Source organism: Echiichthys vipera (assembly GCF_963691815.1).
Source record: "Echiichthys vipera genome assembly, chromosome: 15".
NCBI lineage: Eukaryota > Metazoa > Chordata > Actinopteri > Perciformes > Trachinidae > Echiichthys > Echiichthys vipera.
Genome location: NC_139840.1, coordinates 15693445 through 15712116, shown reverse-complemented (window position 1 = coordinate 15712116; position 18672 = coordinate 15693445). Strand labels below are relative to the sequence as shown.

Below are 18672 nucleotides of genomic sequence, written 5' to 3'. Positions count from 1 at the left end.
GCAATCTGTTTCCTTTTATTAGAGAACAGTCAGAATTGAGAATCTATGAGGATTACATAATCCAACTAGCTGCGGCAGAAACCTGTGAGTAACGGCTTACTGAGCAACACACACATTGGCAGCTTTAGGTCATGTCTAGTCATGTTAAACAAACATCAACTGGCATACAGAGCAGACTAATACACTTTGTTCTTTGCTTATTTTTAGTTGCCCAAACAAAAAAAGTCCTGCGCTTCCGGCTCTCATGTGCTCCCGTAAAAGGATGTTGGACAGTGTATCCTTGTAGCTCAACTGAGAAGCACGTGGAAATAAAAGAGGAAGAGGAGCAGGTGCTGGTCCCTTTTTGTGACCACAAGCTACTTAAGTTCGGCATATGTCATCATCAGGTACCCACAGATTACTGTCATTGTTTCTTTTATTAATGCCAGTATCATTTATGTAAATAGAAGCCATAGAAGTCTACAAATACTGTATATTAGTCTTTACACATGGATAAACACTGCCCCTGTGTGGTCACACTGTGTCAAATCAATGCATAAAACCATTCAATGGCTGTTCTTAACAAATGAAAGCTTTTTGTTTTTGTAAATGGGCTAAATATTTATGATTCTAAACATATATGGCTATTAAAGGGTTGCTCCAGCAATTTAGCATTGTGCTTCCATAAAGTAGACAGTTTTAAAATACAAACTGGTGAAAATCAGAGCAGCAAAGGCCAAAATACCCTCCTTATTTCTAGTCCCTAGTATAAGTCAGGCTCCAAAAACATTTCTTCCTTTCCCACAGTGCATATATTTTTTTGTTAGACTTTCTGCACCTTGACATATTTTGACCTTGTTCAATCTTTTATATTCACAGGAAGGGGCCGAGTTTTTACAGAAATCTTATTCCAGTGGCATGACATTTCTTACTGTGTTCTCTGATGGCTCTGCTCAGGTCTTGTATCCACTCACAATTTAATTTTTGTAGATTTTTATCATGATTAGATTTTCAGTTTTTTTTTTTTTTTACAAGAGAGTGCAATACAAAATACTCTACAGTGGCAGTCCCCATCCTTATCGTCATGGTAACAGCTATCCCTCGGGCCTCTTGGCTCTAGTCGTCGTGGTCACTGAAGAAAATGGAAGGGTCTGCATCGTGTATGATGACAGCGATGCCCCCTATCAACCAGTTAGAGCCATGTTCCAGTCTGATGGCAGGGCGACATGTTATCACATCAATGGAAACATATGGTATGTGTAGAAGTTGTATTATATTGGCAATATCTTTAGGATATAAACTAAGCAAATTCATATTATGTTTCTATACTAATGGGTGCATATAATACCTGTTAATCACTTGTAAAATGTGATGTATGTGTGTTCATGTTGCAGGCTGACCTTAAACAGTTCAGGTGGTCAGTGTTTGGATGAGGCGGGTGCCAGGGTTCGTCGGTGGAGCTGGAGCAGTTTGAGCTTCACTACTCCCCTGCATCCCGTCTTCCTGTCGCTCAACAAATCTGTTGGGGTTAGAGTCCTCGGGAAGGAACAAGTGTTCATCTCTTTCCTGGCAAGAGGTCAACAAGCCAAGTTCAGTGTGGGTACCTGCTGTTCTCAGGTGAGGCACTGCTCTCTATTTATAAATAATTTGTTCCGCCCATGTGTTCATCTTGCAGTTGCCAGCATTTCCAGGTCCATTTCAGTGACTTTTGAAACTTTCCCCCCCTCCAGGGTGAATGTAAAACAGACGGGGCCGCTTCAGGAGCATCAATATTAAAGGAGGAGCTGTTTGTGTTGGCTGCCAGGATACGGATCCACCTTCTCATTCAAAATCTCCACCAGTACCTGATGATGCCCTCTCATCCCCGGCTGCTCAAGACCATACAGGCCCCTCCTCGCCTCCACATTGTTGCACAAAGGCTTCTGGAAGTCAGTGCTCATGTGATGATGAGTGAGAGTGAAAGTGCCTTTTTCCATAGGTGCCTTCAGGACTGTCTTTGATGTACCAGTAATAAAGTACAGTGTGACTTGACAGCTTTGCTATGACATAAGGGCATACAAATAAAGTAATTTGCCACATAACATGTAAAACTTTTTTTATTTTACTACTTCATTTTTTGGTTTATTGAACCCATAGTGAAATGCTCTCCAAGGCAATCTGCCTTTTGTGCATGCTGTATTGCCAACAAATAAAAAGGGGTCGTTTGTATCCATTACATTTTGTTCAGTTACTTCTAGATAGCATAATAAAGGGGTGTGATCTCATTGTTGTGAATATCAAAAATCCAACAAATGCATATGGCACTGTGACATGTTTTGGTCTTGCATTGTACTCGTGCTTAATCTGTTTAGTGTTTCCTAATCACATTGGCGTAAATCCTAATAACATTAGGCTGAGCAGATGGCTCAAGATGTGTACTCATGACCTGAGCAGGCGTCTGTTTAAAGGGGGGGGGGGGGGGGGGGGGTGTTCCTACTTTTCTTCTCAGGTAACTTAACGGTCACATTATCCATCATCTCTTCTTAAAGTAAAATGTTTTTTGAGCTCATTTATGATATCATTTATAATACCTGATTCCACCACATCAATCAGCAAACCCCAACACACAGCCTCACAGTTAAATAGTTACAATGCATTTTATTAATCCTCTTAGCTTACTTCAAGTTATGCATATATAAAAATTATTCAGAAATCATACCAAGACACAATTTCCCATGTTACAGTGACAACAGATTGTAAGTGTTGCATTTTTCTACATGGCTAAGCTATGTTTAGAACAATAAACTTAAAATTCTAAATGTGGCTCAATGGTACAAATGACACATTTTTTTAATTCACATAGATCAGTTATATGCAACGAGTTAAAGACTATAATAATCAATGTTAGACTTCTCCTTGTAGGACCACTGATGTCACCTGGATGAAATCTGCAGTAGTATGAATAGTACAAGAAAATGACAAAAGAATGGCTGGCACTGTTGCCATGGATCCAACTCTGGCGTCAGGGGCGGGACGTCTCCAAGGGGCATGGTGAAGATTGATGGGGGCATCCAGTCTGTGCTAGCAGTCTTCCTGCCTTCAGCGCAGACCTTCATAAACATCACCTCACAGCCCAGTGAGAAACCAACCTCAAACCTAGACAGGAAAAGCAGATTGAATTAAAAAAACATTTCCTCTGGCCCAAATGTCAGTAAGAAGAAAAGATAAAAGCAAAAGACTGAATAAACAAAACAGTGCTAGTAACACTACTGTACTTACATGGAGTGGCTTTTAGGTCCAGCCAGGATGCATCAAATAGGGTTAGGAGTGGTGGTGTGGTCCTGTGTTCATGGGAACATTCATCTTCATCTCATTGTCAAGGATTTGCACAAGCTGCTGCATGGAGGGAAGGTGACCAGACTCTAGTTTTGACCACACTGGCACATCTATGGAAAGATATTTCACTGTCATACATTGTTTTGTTCCTTCACCACACAATATTAAAATTAATCAAAGCAAAAAGCATCTGGTTCAGTCATTTAGCCGATGCCGTGACTCACCATTTAATGTGATTTCAAAAGCTCCTGTAGACATTAACTGGTTTTCAATCATATTGCTAAGGAAGAACACCATCATGCAGGCATATATCTGAAAGAAGCATGAGAGAAACATGAGTTAAAAAGTTCTGCACAAAAAACATTTCCTAAACTAATATTATTTGCAGTTTTTCTTGCATTGGGCTCACTCACTGGGTCACAAGAGCAGTGCACTGAAAAGATTTGTGTTAGGATTAGCCATTGAAGCAACAAACACCTTACAATATGTAAAAAGTCAGGTTGTAGCTTGAGTAAAAGAGCAAATTTATTAGCACATGTCCAAGTCAAATGCTTACTAAATCTGTTTCTATTCTGTATGCAATTGTATGGTTTTCTTAGTTATTTGTTGTTGTTATCATTTTATCAGAAAGAGGGTTCTTTCATCTGTTGACATATTTTGTCACTGTGTCAGTGTCCCAATCACGAAAACTTAACAGGTTTGTAGCTGAGTAACAGAGTTCAAAGATGGGTGCAGTCCCACCAAGGGCACTTGAAGTAGGAGAGTAGAAAGTAGGCCTCTGGGCCTAATGTGGCTTTGCAGCTAGTGTGATCAAATGGTCAGCCAAACTAAAGCCCATGTTCCTCCACTTCTATATTAATTCCATGCTTCTGTTGGATAAATGTGGTGGTGAACTGCAAAACAAACTGCAAAAACTTCCCCTTAGGATCAGAGTCCTATATCACTATATCCACTAAAGCTTACCTTATTTCCCTGACCCCACTCCCAGATGCCAGGGGCTTGCATACCAAGGAGGGCGAATGGGTCTCTGCCAATAATAATCAGCCCAATCACCAGCAATTTGAAGACAGAGAGGAAGGAAGAAAAATGTCTGGAAATAAAACAAGAAACAGGCTTTTGATACATTTTCTAGACATAAAGGCTTGGTATAGAGAGATTACAATTATCCAAATAGATGTGAGCCTGTAGGCTTACAATAAATTGGTTGGTCATGTTTAATAAACGTATGGTTCTCAGGTATTGAGGTAAGCACATTTATTCCTGGTTCAAAAGAAATTAAAAAGGTATCAGTGGACACATGCTTATTTTCCAGTGAGTGAACCAGAGATGAGTATGGAAAAAAACTCTAGACAAAAAAACAACAGTCTCTAGAATTGAGCTAATCTCTGGTGTGTTCATTAAGCGTTCAACTGATGAGGACCCAAGGGTCTCAGTGACACCAGGCAACTAAGTGCAAAAACCAGTATCACATTGAGACTCAGCCACTGATCCAAATCCAGCCATTGATTCACAAGCCAACTAACTTGACTACAAAAATACATCTAAAGTCTAGTCTGTATCTGTAACAGAAATAGTTCCTGGACGATTCTTAAGAGGAGGAATTTACTCAAGAATCTACAGAATCAACAATCATTACGTTGGTAATTCACATTCCATTTCCAGTTTATTATGCACACCTTGCTAAAATAATATTGCAATAAATCTGACCTTAATGACGGTTTTAATGTTCAGTTTTAATTGAAACCGTTTAGGGAGATGCTGATAACACTGTATGGTTATTATGGAGGATGCAGATTGTGGCGCTGTTCAATTGAATGATATTGCATTATACTGAGAGAGGTTTCTGTTATTTAGCCTATACAATCATTGATATAAATTGGGTGGTCATTCTGTACCCCCTTCATATCATCAGTTCCCTGGTAGTAAAAATGTTAACAGTAAAAGTGCTCTTTAACTTCCTCCCAAATGCTAGAGAATAGGTCAGACTTTACCACAATATTAGATTTGATTTTTATTGCATAAGAAAATACATAATAAATCAGTAAAAAAGGAACAAGATACATATATATAGTGAAAGATATCTTTACCCAGATATAGAGCTGGTAAGCCCCGCCCCTCTAATATGGCTTCCAGTAGACCCCATGTGACCTCAGCTCCCAAAAAAATTGACATTGGTGTCTATTGAAATGGAACAATTATTTTCTGGTTCCAGTCATTATCTGTCCTGGATGGAGCGTAATGACAATGAATAAATTTCATGTTGCCTATGTGACCTCACATCATCACGCTCTTGCTGCCTGCCAAGATTGAGATCAAGATGCCAATGTGTTTTGTGCCAGAATGTCCACATTCCAGAAAGAACGGGTGTGTGAAATGTGACAGACAGCCATGTTCTGCAGAACTCAGAGTTCAGAAGTGGAGGGAAAGCATGATGACATGACGTCACATAGGCGACATAAAATATAGTCATTCTCATTACGCTATCTCAGGAGCTGAGATCCCATGGGGTTTATTGCAAGCTGTACTACAGGGGTGGGACTTGTCAGCCCTATATATGAACCCTAATATTAGAATATGTACCTACAGTTTAGATTCTTTCAAAGTTTCCAGTTTGTTACCCTTATTTCCTGGTACAGAAATGTCAGTAATAGATCCACACTAAATAACATGGTGCACCTATGACCTGCATTTTATAATTTTAAGGGCCATTGGTTTTGTCCACTTCATTAGACAATGACCAAAGACAAATCCGTGGCTAGATAAGCATGACTGCACGAAAATTCCATTTCCTCAGTCAAACCGCAGCTTATCCCAGGCAGCTTTAAGGCTGCTTTAATAAAGCTGACTATAATCCACTTGTAACAAGGCACAAAATCTTTCTCTCACCGATAGAGGGGCACAGGAAGATAATTCTCCCCTTCAATGCGGATGTCTGGGTATCGCTGGTACAAGGCCTGCGTGTACTCCTCAAACACCCGCTTGTACCCTCAGGAAATGCTGCGAGAAGACAAACACACTGTTAAAAAGACATTCCCTGTGTGTGTGTTGCAACATCAAACGAGGTCAAAGCACAGCCACAAAATAACAGCGACCTCAAGGCTATATTTTGAGTTGAACCTGACTGAGACTGAGCACATATTAATCCAATACAGTTTTCCAATTAACTTAGTTCAACATTTTCAGCGTGACATTTTTAGCCTACTTTAAATGACATACTGTGTAAGATTACTCCATTGCTATACTGTTTGGCAGAAAATAAATTTACAATGCAAATGTTTATTTCATGTTTACTTAAAAATTACAACTCCTTTGACATTAAAATCACGTGACAGTGATTAAGAATGAACATGCATTTTTGTTAATGTTTGATTAGTGCCGGGTCTGTCAGTTTTATCTGTCTCTTCCCCCCCAACCAGTCAAGACAGAGGGCCATCCTCCATAGAGCTGGGTCTGTTCGATGGTCTTGCCTGTTAAAAAGGAAGGTTTTGGTTGCCACTGTGTGCACGAGCGTGATGGATAAATACTGCGTGTGTGTGTATATTATTATTATTAATAATATAGATCGTGCGACTTGCTGCTGCTCATGGAGGAAATGCTGGGTCTCTGTAAATCATCAATAAGTCATAGTGTGGTATAAACCTACTCTATCTGTAAAGTGTCTTGCGATAAGTTATTATTTGGCACTATGAATAAAAGTAGCTATGCTAACGATTAGCTTCAACTTTTCCAACAGCACGGTCTAGAAAATTAAAAAGATAAAAATGCTTTAATTGCATTAATAATTCCAAACAGACGGAGCACTTAACCCTATTTTCCGTACAATACAAATAGCACGTAATTACACTTAAAATATGTGGACACGAGACGACTACCACTGGATTTGACGTTAATTAGCATGTTTGACAGCGCGAGCAGGGGACATGTTTTCGACAAAATGTTCATGAGAAGTGGCAAAAAAGCAGTCACTTGCACAATACTTATTCTCCCCGTATGTTTGAGTAATGTCGTTAGTAAATAACCAGCTGTTCAACACACTGTACCCCCCTGTTGAGTTAGCTAGCGTCTGTCTGCTTTCCGGCCTAAGATGTTGGTAGCCGAGCTCAGCTAACGTTAGCTTGCAATGACTCGCCAGATTTTTTCGCTTACCAAATTTGAAACTTGAGCAGGGGTCCCGCAGCAAACTGCATCTTCATCTTCTTCACGCCGCTGCTGTCACCAGACGTGGCGCAGCACAGCGAGATAACCCCCAAGACGAAGAGCGAAAGACGCAACCACTTCATGGCTATTCGTTCCGGGGTTTGCTCCCTCACTCAGATGCGCGAGGCAGGTTAACGCTTCTTCTTCTTCTTCTTCTGCTTTTTCTTCTTCTTCGTTGTTGGGGATTGGCGGTTGACAAACCAGCACAGAGATGCAATACTGCCAACAACTGGACTGGAGTGTGAAGGAGGCCGGTTTATTGGTCCGTAACTGGATCACAGAAAATACCTCATCATTTCCAGCTTCCATCTCCAGAGGCACACGTGAGATGCTGGTGGTATGATACTGTGATGTAAATATCTGGAAAACAGTCCAAAAATATATCTGGCACACATTTTCATCCACAAATACAGAATTCTGAAATCATCGCCAGAATACTGAGCTCATTGTTTTTTTCTTAAATGAATTTAAAATGTATGTAAAGTCTTTAAAAATTGGTAAATGAAAGAAAAATACAAAATTTGTATACTCTAAAGCATGTACTCCTCAGGGCCTAAGCTGATTTTATTCTGTTTAATTATATATAGGCCTAGTCTGCCTGGGGATAATACTGTTCCTGATACTCTGAGCTCCTCTCCTCTCTGTCTGTATCACTCATGTCTCATCAATACGTTACTAATTCAACTTCTTTCCCAGAGTTTGTACTTTGTCGTCTCGCAGGTCTCTGCTGATTGTGGGGGTGCCTGCTGCTGTGGTCTTGCATGACGCTTCCTGCTGCTATTATCACTATTACTCATATATAATATCATTCGTCTTATATATGATCAAATTTGTAGCCATAAAAACATCAGTGAAAGTTCTCATATCAGAGCTGTTATTACTACTCATCAATGATCATATTTACCACCATAATTATTGTCATATTAGCTGTATTTGTTTCAACTATATTGTCTGCCATAACATATGTCATATTCACATTACTATAGTTACTGTTACTTTTGCTGTTGCTTGCAATTCTGGGACTATCTTTATCTCTCTCACCGGTGAAGACAGATGGCCGTCCTCCACAGAGCTGGGTCTGTTCAACGTTCCTGTCTGTTTTCGTTGCCACCGTGTACTCAAGGGGGGGATTGTTGTGTCTATGTAAATCTTAAATAAGTCATTGCGTGTGGTCTTCATCAACTCTGTTCAGTATCCTGACATAAGTTGTTATAAATTGGCACTGTAAATAAAAAACACTTCCCCACTGTGTCAACTAACTGTAATTAAACCATATTCCACCGTTTTATAAAATTATTTTTCACCTCTGTGAATTCTGTTTAGAATGTACTACTGAAAGAAAAATGTCTTTGATGACAATGCTGCTGTGCCATTTGGCAAATGCTTTGTACCATTTATTCAATGTATAAAAATAAATGTTGCCCTTTCTATTTTGTACATTTTCAACAAAGTCAAACGTTTATGGGTCCCTCCTTTTCCCCATGCTCAAATCTTCTAAACAAAATTTGCAGCCACCCTACAGCTCTGGCTGTTCAATTCCATTAAACTGACCAAAAGAATATACTGAAAATGTTTCAGTGATCAGTGCATGTGAACATCACTTTAAACTGCAAGCTGGTAAAGGTATGTTCTCCCCAATAACCAATAAAGTTTTATTTTAATCTACATTACAATATAATTTATTCCTTTTTCGTATTATTAATGTGTACATACAACACAACTAGTTATTACAGATACAAGTACAATCTTTGCCTCTGAAATATAGCAAGGTAGAAATTGAAAGTAAAGTATTACTAACACAAAGTGGCTTGCAAGACAAAACCAAAAATAAATCATTTAGCTGAATTTTTGCTGCTTCCACATTAGCATCAAACTTTGGTAATCGTTTTGGGCACCTGTTTAAATTCAATATTTGCAACTGGAAGTCTGCATCCAACAATAAACACAAGTAGTTCCCAAAGTGGTTTCACTTTGAATTAATGGGATAGTGTCTGAATACATATCATTTATTGAATACAGTCATTAAAATGTTAAAATTAAGCTGCTTGTTTTCAATTAAAAAAAAAAAAACTTTGAGTGGGCCGGTGCGCTCTTCTTAACTGCTTCTCTCCTGGTCCACAGCAGTCTGCAAGGCCAGTACGATGTCTGTGGATGACAGAAGACTGATTAAATAAAGATAAATTGCATGTATCCACCCAGATTTGGTCCTTTATGTATATTTGTCCCGGCACTTGTCGTGATATTTGATCTATTCAGCACTATGGGTGGATTGAGATTTCATTTTAATGATCCAACATCATTGATGCAAAGTTAAAATGGATACGTATTGTAACCTTTAAGATGCACCTTTATTTTGAAATTCCTACTTTCGATTTATTGTTTTTTATCAAAAAATAGTTTTTCATTGAAATGTCTGGAAGAGCTCGGTTGCAATATTGTTAAATCAGAATGTAGTTGCTTTTTGTGAGTTAATATAAAGCACTGATTGACTGAGTGTGTTGAATGTATGATATAATTAATATATTGTCTCATATCGATTGCAGGCCCCTGATCTGAATCTAAATTATATTAAAAAAAAAATGTATGTTTCGTTGTCCAAAGAATCAATGTATCATAATGTGCTAAAACTTGGGATTTACAGCCCTAGACAGCATGCACCCATTACTATCTAACTATTTGAAAATGTCATACAGACTCTCCACTTGCCTCCAGCTGGTCCAATAACAAACGTAATGGTTTTAGTTAACATATATTCAGGGCTCGTACACCCTTTCTTAGGTCAAATTCATTCAAAATTAAGGTCCATTTTCAAGCTTTTCCAGCACCTTACAGTTACATATATCTACGAATACATAGACAAACATATTTCTTTTTTTTTTTAAATTAAAATCACATTAAAAGAGATGGTATGTTATAATATCGGAATATCAGAAGGATTTTAGGATGAAAATTATATTTCTGTTCTATACCTATTTGTTGAAAGAAATGGAGATATAATTTCAAGCATTTTCTGGCACTTTATCCAAAATTCAAGCACCTTTTGAACCTTGAAAACAACATTAAAATTCAAGCATTGTCAAGAATTTCAAGCACCGTACATATATATATATATATATATATATATATATATATATATATAGTGTATATTGGCATTTCTACTCCCAAACAGAGGTTTGATACTGAAACGTGTTAGACTTTGTAGGTATAACAGTCTGACTCACTTATGTAGACCGATGGAATAAAGCCTGCCATTGGCCGCCTAGTTCAGCTTTATTCAATTCCCCTTTCTCTATTGATTTTGCAATGACACATCACATCTGTGGCTTAGCACCGCCTAACACTATTGTGATTGGTTTAAAGAAATACAAACAAGTCGGTTGAAGCAGGGAACGTTTTTTGTGTAGCCAGACCTTTATCTTGCACTGTGGAAATTGGTCTGGCAATGTGTTACTATGCCGTGACAATTTTAAGTGTTTAAAAGAGAGATTTCTACTCGATCTTTCTTGTGACTTTTGTTTACATGTATGATGATCCACTGAGCACCTCAACTAAAATCAATTACAGTCTACCCAAACATTATTTAATATTTTTTTTGTACAAACCCATGCATTTCTTTGCATGATCCACCAGGTCGTGTAGTCCTTCCTTAATACTGTACGAGCTTTGCCTCATTGCAGTGAAGAGTTCATTGGCCCTCTGAGAAACAAAAGTAATGAAAGTGTGAGGACTTATTACTTGTCTTGTATGCTGTAGAGAAGAGCAATAGAGAGACAAAAGCACTTTACCTGGTAGTGTGCATAAACCTTCTCCTCCAGCTCTGCCACCTGTGATATGGTGTCAAATCCACTGGTATCTACAGATTCCTACAACACAGAAAATATTAGCAAATTATAAATATGAAATAATCAATATTATTGATGATTTTGGACGTAACAGGCTTACCTCTTCTGTGGAGCTATTTAGAGGCTCTTGTGCCTTAGCTGCTCCATTGACCTTTGTATTGCCATTCAGCTCCTTCACTCTGACAAAGATGAGAATTGTTCATCTTCCCAGGCATCATTTTTTTATGATAGAAAGTGAGTGTTTTTTTTTTTTGTTTTTTTTAAAAAAAACTAAAACAAAATTATTTGGAATCAAGTCAAACTTCCTAAGCTAAATTTGTACCTGTCAGCATAACGCAGTGTGTTCATCGTGTATTCACATGAAGTCATGCCTGGAGACACCATAGCAATCTATGGAATAAGAGTGAAACATTGACATCGTACATACTCACACCAGAGTTTGTGCTCTTTTGGTGTGTCTGCATCTGCTACAATGTAATCTGACCATAATACACTGTATGCCAAACTGAGTAAGCTTAATTTGGTGTTTAAACAAAGCGACAACCTCTAGTGCTGAAAAATGAAACTAATATTGAAGTGCCAAAATATCAATGCCAATTTAGTTTCTCAAATGGCTACTTGAAGTTGGCTCGAAAAAAATAGTCAATCCCTATAGACTCCCATGTAAAAACGTCCAACTCTACAGGAAAAATAGCCTGGTACAAAAACAGTTGTGGTCTCTATAGCCAAACGTCCACATTCATGAAAACTCACCAGTTTAAATAATATTTAAGAACTTATTTTTAGAAAGCCATAGCCACCCACTCCAAACCTATGCATGACATCACAGAGACCATATTTAATACAGTCCATGGTTTTCAACATACCATGCAGGTCCTGGACTTTTCTCCAACAAAGGAATCCCTGAGGACTTTGGTCAAAGTGCTCATTCGGAAAGGAATGTGATCGCTGTTCATTCCCAGTGATCGAATACACTCCTACAGGACATAAGAGTTCAGAAAATGAGTTGAGCATTTTACTCTTGTTTACAGTCAATTTGAGAGAGCAAGGCTTTCTACATATGCATCCTAGCTAAGGTGCATCCACAGCTACTTATTTATCTGGTGTGTGCACAGCTACAAAGCAGCCATAGTCTACCTTGAGAGCCAGCAGGCTGCGGTTGATCTCGGCAGTCTCCACTAAAGTGCTGCGGTCATTGCTACTGACGTCAGTGCCACGCTCATTGCCAGCCAGATCAATCAGTGAAAATTTGCCATGCAATGTGCGGGCACGGTCATTGCACCGCAGGACAATCTGAAGGATGGCATGAGAGCGGGATGAGTTGGCATTGGCTGAGGTCTGGCCTGATGTTCTAGACACAGAAGGATTAAAGGAATGTGAGTATATTTATCTATATGTGAATATTGTTTTGAGCCGAGAAATGACAAATATTTGAAAAATAAGAAAAAACATTTGATTGAATTAACAATTACATGCTGTCTTCGTGACTGTTGGCAAAAGGCTTGCCAGAAGTTAAGAGAGAAGAATAAAACATAAGAAACATTAACCATGCGATTGCAAAGGACAAGTTCTTAACACAAAAGTACCTGCTTGAAGTGCCCAGCTGGATCATTTTGATGACCTCCTCTGCTGTGGACACTTCGACCTCCTCCAGGCCCACCACTTGAACCTGCTGTCGGTCATCTTCCATAACACGAAGCATGGCCTTCTTATTCAGTAGGTCATACACCTAAATCAAAAAGTACATTTAACTTTTAGGATAACTTGAATAAGCCGATTTTATGTCAAATAAATTTGTTGATGGGGTTTTTTCTTACTTTTCCATTGTAAATCTCAAAGAAGCTGACATAAGCAGATATATCTAGGTGAGCATAGTTCCTGTGGTTTAGATAGGTGAAAACATCATGGGCTAAAAGGGAAAAAAATATTTAAGAGGTCAGTTAAGACAATCCAGAATGTTCTGACTCATATCCTAAATGAATTGGAAAAATACAAATTATTCAGATAGAAACAAATTACAAAATTGCCTTTGCTCGATTACGATTAATAATCTTAATGTGACACCTAGAATAAGTAATAAAGGGCATGTACAGCAGTTGGGTGGATGGTTGCAGTCCTACCTGCCAAGGCGTAGATTCCTTTAGCACTGTTCTGCTGCCTTCCTGTGAAATCACCTCCCATAGTCTAGGTAGAAAGCATGTTCTTATTATCTTATTATGACTGACTGTCAAACTAGATGAAAAATAATAATAATGATAATAATATTAATATGGTATTCAATCTCTGTATGTATAACTGAGTCAGGTATTAAAACAATGATAGCAACTACTTACATGAGTCTTCCCACTTCCAGTCTGGCCATAGGCGAAACATGTTGCCACACCACCATCGAACATGGACTTCACCAAAGGTTTGGCTGTGAACCTAAAGAAAAAAAATAGCGTCCGTCAAAAATTCAACTCTTTGTAATTCCAAGAAAAGACCACACTCAAGACTAGAGGTGGCAGAGCAGCTCTGATCCGATTCCGCCTGTACCCCTAAAAAATCCACCTGGAATCCACCCAAATGTATTATTTTCTCTACTTTGGAATCAGAATGTTATGTTTTCACCAGCCCACCTATTCGATTGACAAGATTAATCACAGTGCCTGCATAACCGAAATCCACGGTATCACTACTCCAGACATCACAGAGCTACTACAGTATTAAAACATGACTACACACCAAGTTATTTAGAGCTTCAGGTCCACCTTATTACTAAATTTAAAAAAAGGACAAATAAGGTAATTACTTGTAGACCAAGTCATTGGTGGCGGTCTCATTGAAGGAGTAGTCAAAGTGGAAGACTTGATTGTCCAGGTACTTGGTGAGGTCCACCTTCTGTTTTGGCTCATGGACCAACAGAACACCTTTTCCGGGTACAGACACCACATCTATCTCCTTTTTGTGAAGCTCTGGAATACACAAGTCAAAGTTAGCATTTTATACTTTATTTTTTAAAACTTATGATGGCCAAAACTTTTCTATATGGTATGATGGAACTACTTCCATTATACCTTGTTTGTTAAGGGGCCGCTTGCGAACGCACACACAAATCCTGTAAGGTTCAATCTGTAAAAACACAAGATGTCCTATAAGTATGGCTATAAAAAAGGCACACTTGATACAAGGCACATTGTTCTCTAGTCCAAACTTACATGGTCAGTAGTTGATATGGGGGTTATTTCCAAGGTCTCTCTGAAGTCTTGGATCATGTCATAGAACTTTTGGTTTGGTCGAGAAGCCTCTCCAAACTAGAAGGAAACCAAGAATGTTAATAAAATGACATAGAGATCCCCACCAAGTTATACTTTTCAATGAGAAAAAAAAAAAAAAAAAAATGCATAGCAGAATGAGAAAAAAATCTCACCTTTCCTTTCTTTGTCTGCATGTCAGGTGGCTTTACAGCACACGAGAGCCTTTTGCTGCCTTTGTTTAGCTCTTTTGGAGCTACTCTTTTGACTGAAGTGCATAGAGATAATATATATTTATTTTTGGCAGATCAAAAATAAACATCTAATAAAACTAATGACCTCATATCTCATTTTCATGCACCACCTGTTCATACTTTTCACAGAACATGGAGGTAATATGATTTATGTGTGGATAATCACTAAATATTTTTGTCTAAAACCCAAAAAACATCCTTTGCAGGAGAGAAAGGAGGTTGCACTTGTGTGTGTGTTAATGTGTAGAATTTTCTCTCTGTGCATAGTTATCCAGTGGCTACACATGAAATCATGTTGATGTGAAACGTGTTTACCTTTGGCTGCAGACGGAGGAGGCATTATCACAGGTTCATTTTCCTTTACTGCCTCACAGACAAAAGGCAGCGTCTGGGCTGAACTGGCCTCATTCTTTCTATGCTGCCGATTAGGAAGTGCTAGATAAGGCAAAAGAGAGTGCACTTGAGTTTATAAAGATGACCAAAATTTTTAAATTACTGAACAAAGAAATCACTAAAAGATTAAGTTGTACATGGAAAATACTCTAAAATCTACACATGCAACATGTTCCATATCTTGTGATACTACTACTACTACAACTGTGTCATGTGACAGTGCACAATGGGGTGGTAAAAAATACTGTTTGAACAGGACACACAATTACCCCTCACTGAGTACAACAATACCCAAATGTTCAATAAAACAAATATAAGTATCAGCATCAGTTACTCATGTTTTTAGACAGTGTTGTAGATTGTGCATTTCTTTTCAGAAGATCACTACCAACCAGAGTTTGTGAGGACCGATGAAGAGGGGAGATCAGGGTGGACTGTCTCCAGGTGGGCTGTAGAAGACTCACAGGTTGTTAATGGTGCTGGAACAGGGGCCTGGAACATGCACGTCTGCCTGGTCTGATACCGACTGACAACTGAAAGTAAGACAAATCTAAGTCAAACAAATGCAACATGAGTGTCAGTATCTTAAAGTATTCGTATTTCTGGCGTGTTTTTTCTGGGGTTAAATGTAATCCAAACCATTGTATAATGAAAGGAAACACTGTCCATGGCTGTAGCCTGCCAAAACAAAAGTGACCACAGCAACAATTTTCCCATATTAATAGGAAACAAGATCCTTCAGAGGATCAGAGTGACAAAAGTGCGCAGGTGCAGAGAGCATAAACTAAAGTGCAGCAGGTGATTAAATATTTGATTATAGATGAAAATATAGCTGACTGAAGATGAATAGTGTTACTGTCAGACAATTCTGGTGAATAAAAAAGCAGTGCATTGTACCATAACAGTCCAGAATAAGCAAATACCCAAAGTTTCCATGTACATCCCAGTGCCAATAATCATTAGGACGATTATTTATGAATGATCAGTGCCCAGGCCTGAGCCTCTCCTCTCAGTGCATTTTTCTTTACACTTATTCCCTGATCCCATTAACAAAGGAGTAATTAGAAGATATGACTCATTTGCTTTAGAAAGAGGAACATGCATCTCATTGCCGACCTGAGTCTTCAGCTTTGCTTTGAGAAGAGGCTTTTGGAAGGAAACAAGCTGTTAGGAGACAAAGTACAGGATACAACAATCTAAAATAAACAAATAGTACAATATATTCACATACAGGAGGGAGGAGCAGGAATCCTGGAAGAGCGAAGTCGACCCTCATACTTCTAGGGAAGAGACAAACAAACACAGAGAGAGAAAGAGAGAAATTGCTCATTGCACCATTTATTTAGATAGTTTACAATAATGACCTTTTCCATCCAGGACTAATGTTGAACCCATGTTTCACAAAGGATAAGTAAAATTACCATCAAACTTTCACATGTCTGTCTTTCATTAAGAGCAGTATTGTATAGGATTATTTGATTTGAACTGTGAGGTTCAACTTTTTGAATGTGTAAATGTTCCCTGCCTTAGAAAAATGGTCAAATTAACGGGTTGCCATTGACAAAGGCTGCTTTAGTTCTTTGTTATGGGGGAAAAGTACCTACCTTGTCTGGAGCAGGTGGGGCTGGGTCAGCAGTGTGGTTGCTGACAGCCTTTATATGGTCCAAAAGCTCTGGATTGAGTGTACATAACTCACTCACTTCGACCTAAAAAGCACAAGCAAACACATCATAACCTAGATTAGATGTCAATTTACTTATAACACGAAAGAGATGACAACAGAGTGACAGATGTTTCACATGGTTCAGCACTGGCTGAATGTGCGTCGGTATCCGTATGGAAGTAAATCTGTGTCATCAGATTTTGAAATTGAAAAGCCACTGAAGTTCAAGCACTGAAATTCTGTATTTGCAAAATAAAGAGTTAAATTCAGAGTCAAAACATTCAATGTTCAGAAATTCAAGGTTAAAGAATTCAACGTTAACTCTCTGGAGGTCGACGCCCGTGCGTCCTACATTGCTTTTGTGCAGCAGACTTCGGTTATGGCTGTGACTCATCGGCGGACCGTGGAAGTGATCCGCTACTGCAGCCCGCTGGAGCTGTGAGGTGCCGGTGTGTCCTCCTCCACAAGCGAGAGACCCTGTGGCAGATAACCTCCACAGTCCCGCCGATGAGTCAGAGCCATGACCACAGTCTGCTGCATGAAAGCATTGTGGATAGTAGATTATATATAGTTTGTTGGTGGTTAGCCAACTAGCAGCCACTGTCAAAGCTCTGTGTGAGTAGTATCTGGAGTCGATTGCTCTTCCTTGGTTCCCAGGATGTCAACACTGAATTTAATAAACTGCATTTCATACACTGAATTTTGCAGCTGAATTTGGCATGTTGAAAATTCTAAGGTTGAATATTTTTAGCTTTCATTAGTTAATTTTTAAAAACAAAGTTTAACGTTGCATTTTTAAAATCTTGAATTATTTAACTTTGGATTTCTGAACATTGAAAAATAGATTTAAATTCAGAGTCAAAACATGTAAATACCTTATTTCTGTGAATAAATATTCAGTGCTTGAATTTCAGTGGCTTTTTAATTTCAAAATCCTTTGACACAGATGTTCTTCCATATCTCCGCATAATACATGAGAAATACACGGAGTTCCGTGTTTGTGACTGTAGTCGACGTAGCTGCAAACATATTGGTGCTTAAGTAAACGGTCTTTTGTAGTGTAAAAGGTTCTGTAATCTGTGTAACTGTAATTACTATTTGATACAACTTTCCTTGACCATTCATGGTAATGTAAAACAATGAATGGTGACCAGCTGACTCACTTCTAGTGTTCCTAGCTGGGTTCCTGTTCTCACATATGTATTTGCCGTGTTTACACATTTACTGACCTCCTTCCCACGGCAGATCTTTCTTTCATTCCATTCAACCATAACCGTGGATTTGACGGTATCAACGGACTTCACCGTTGCCAGATGTACTCGACCTGTTTTGCACATAAACAAACCGTACAAGCTTTGTTAACGACACACAGCGCCATTACTTGAAGGGTATAGCAAAAAGGTCTCAATACAACAACAGCACCAGCTCACCATCACTGCGGCCAATTTTAACAGAAAGCCCAACAAGAAGTCTGGACAGGCTGTTCTCCATTTTGGCTCCTTTTCTGTGCTGTAACGGAGATTACGGAAAAATTCCGGTAACGACAGCGTTTTGGAAACAGCGTCGTCGTCTAGCAAGTCATTTTACAACTATGTCTTCGTTTAATGGATTCAATAACTAACATAACAATGGTATTACTCTAGTTTTTTTTTATATATATTTTTTCTCACCAGTTAACGTCAAAACCACGGACTTACCTACGTGCCAAATGTAACGCCGCCAAAGTTTGAAACTGGTGTTCCGGCTATTTGAGAATCTGATTGGTCCTCGTCATGTCACGTGTGAGACGTTCTTCT

The 18672-nt window shown here is 38.7% G+C and overlaps 2 protein-coding genes across 2 annotated transcripts; both read right to left on the bottom strand.

Moving 5' to 3' along the window:
• Positions 1–2601: 2601 nt before the first annotated feature.
• selenot1a (selenoprotein T, 1a) lies at positions 2602–7623 on the bottom strand. The gene is made up of 6 exons (XM_083927976.1): positions 7441–7623; positions 6181–6291; positions 4258–4384; positions 3519–3606; positions 3238–3404; positions 2602–3114 (listed from the first exon to the last, which is right to left on the bottom strand). The coding sequence occupies exons 1-5, from the start codon at positions 7572–7574 to the stop codon at positions 3280–3282; spliced, it is 585 nt and encodes a 194-aa protein (XP_083784102.1). The 5' UTR covers positions 7575–7623; the 3' UTR covers positions 2602–3114; positions 3238–3279.
• A 1963-nt stretch (positions 7624–9586) lies between these two features.
• On the bottom strand, positions 9587–18367 carry kif2c (kinesin family member 2C; the record flags this gene model as incomplete). The annotated part of the gene is made up of 21 exons (XM_083928616.1): positions 9587–9636; positions 11094–11187; positions 11277–11354; positions 11434–11512; positions 11656–11723; positions 12200–12310; positions 12471–12684; positions 12920–13062; positions 13151–13242; positions 13454–13517; positions 13667–13757; positions 14125–14287; positions 14390–14444; positions 14531–14626; positions 14743–14834; positions 15136–15255; positions 15606–15746; positions 16445–16493; positions 16818–16919; positions 18106–18200; positions 18307–18367. The coding sequence occupies 21 exons, from the start codon at positions 18365–18367 to the stop codon at positions 9587–9589; spliced, it is 2058 nt and encodes a 685-aa protein (XP_083784742.1).
• Positions 18368–18672: the final 305 nt, after the last annotated feature.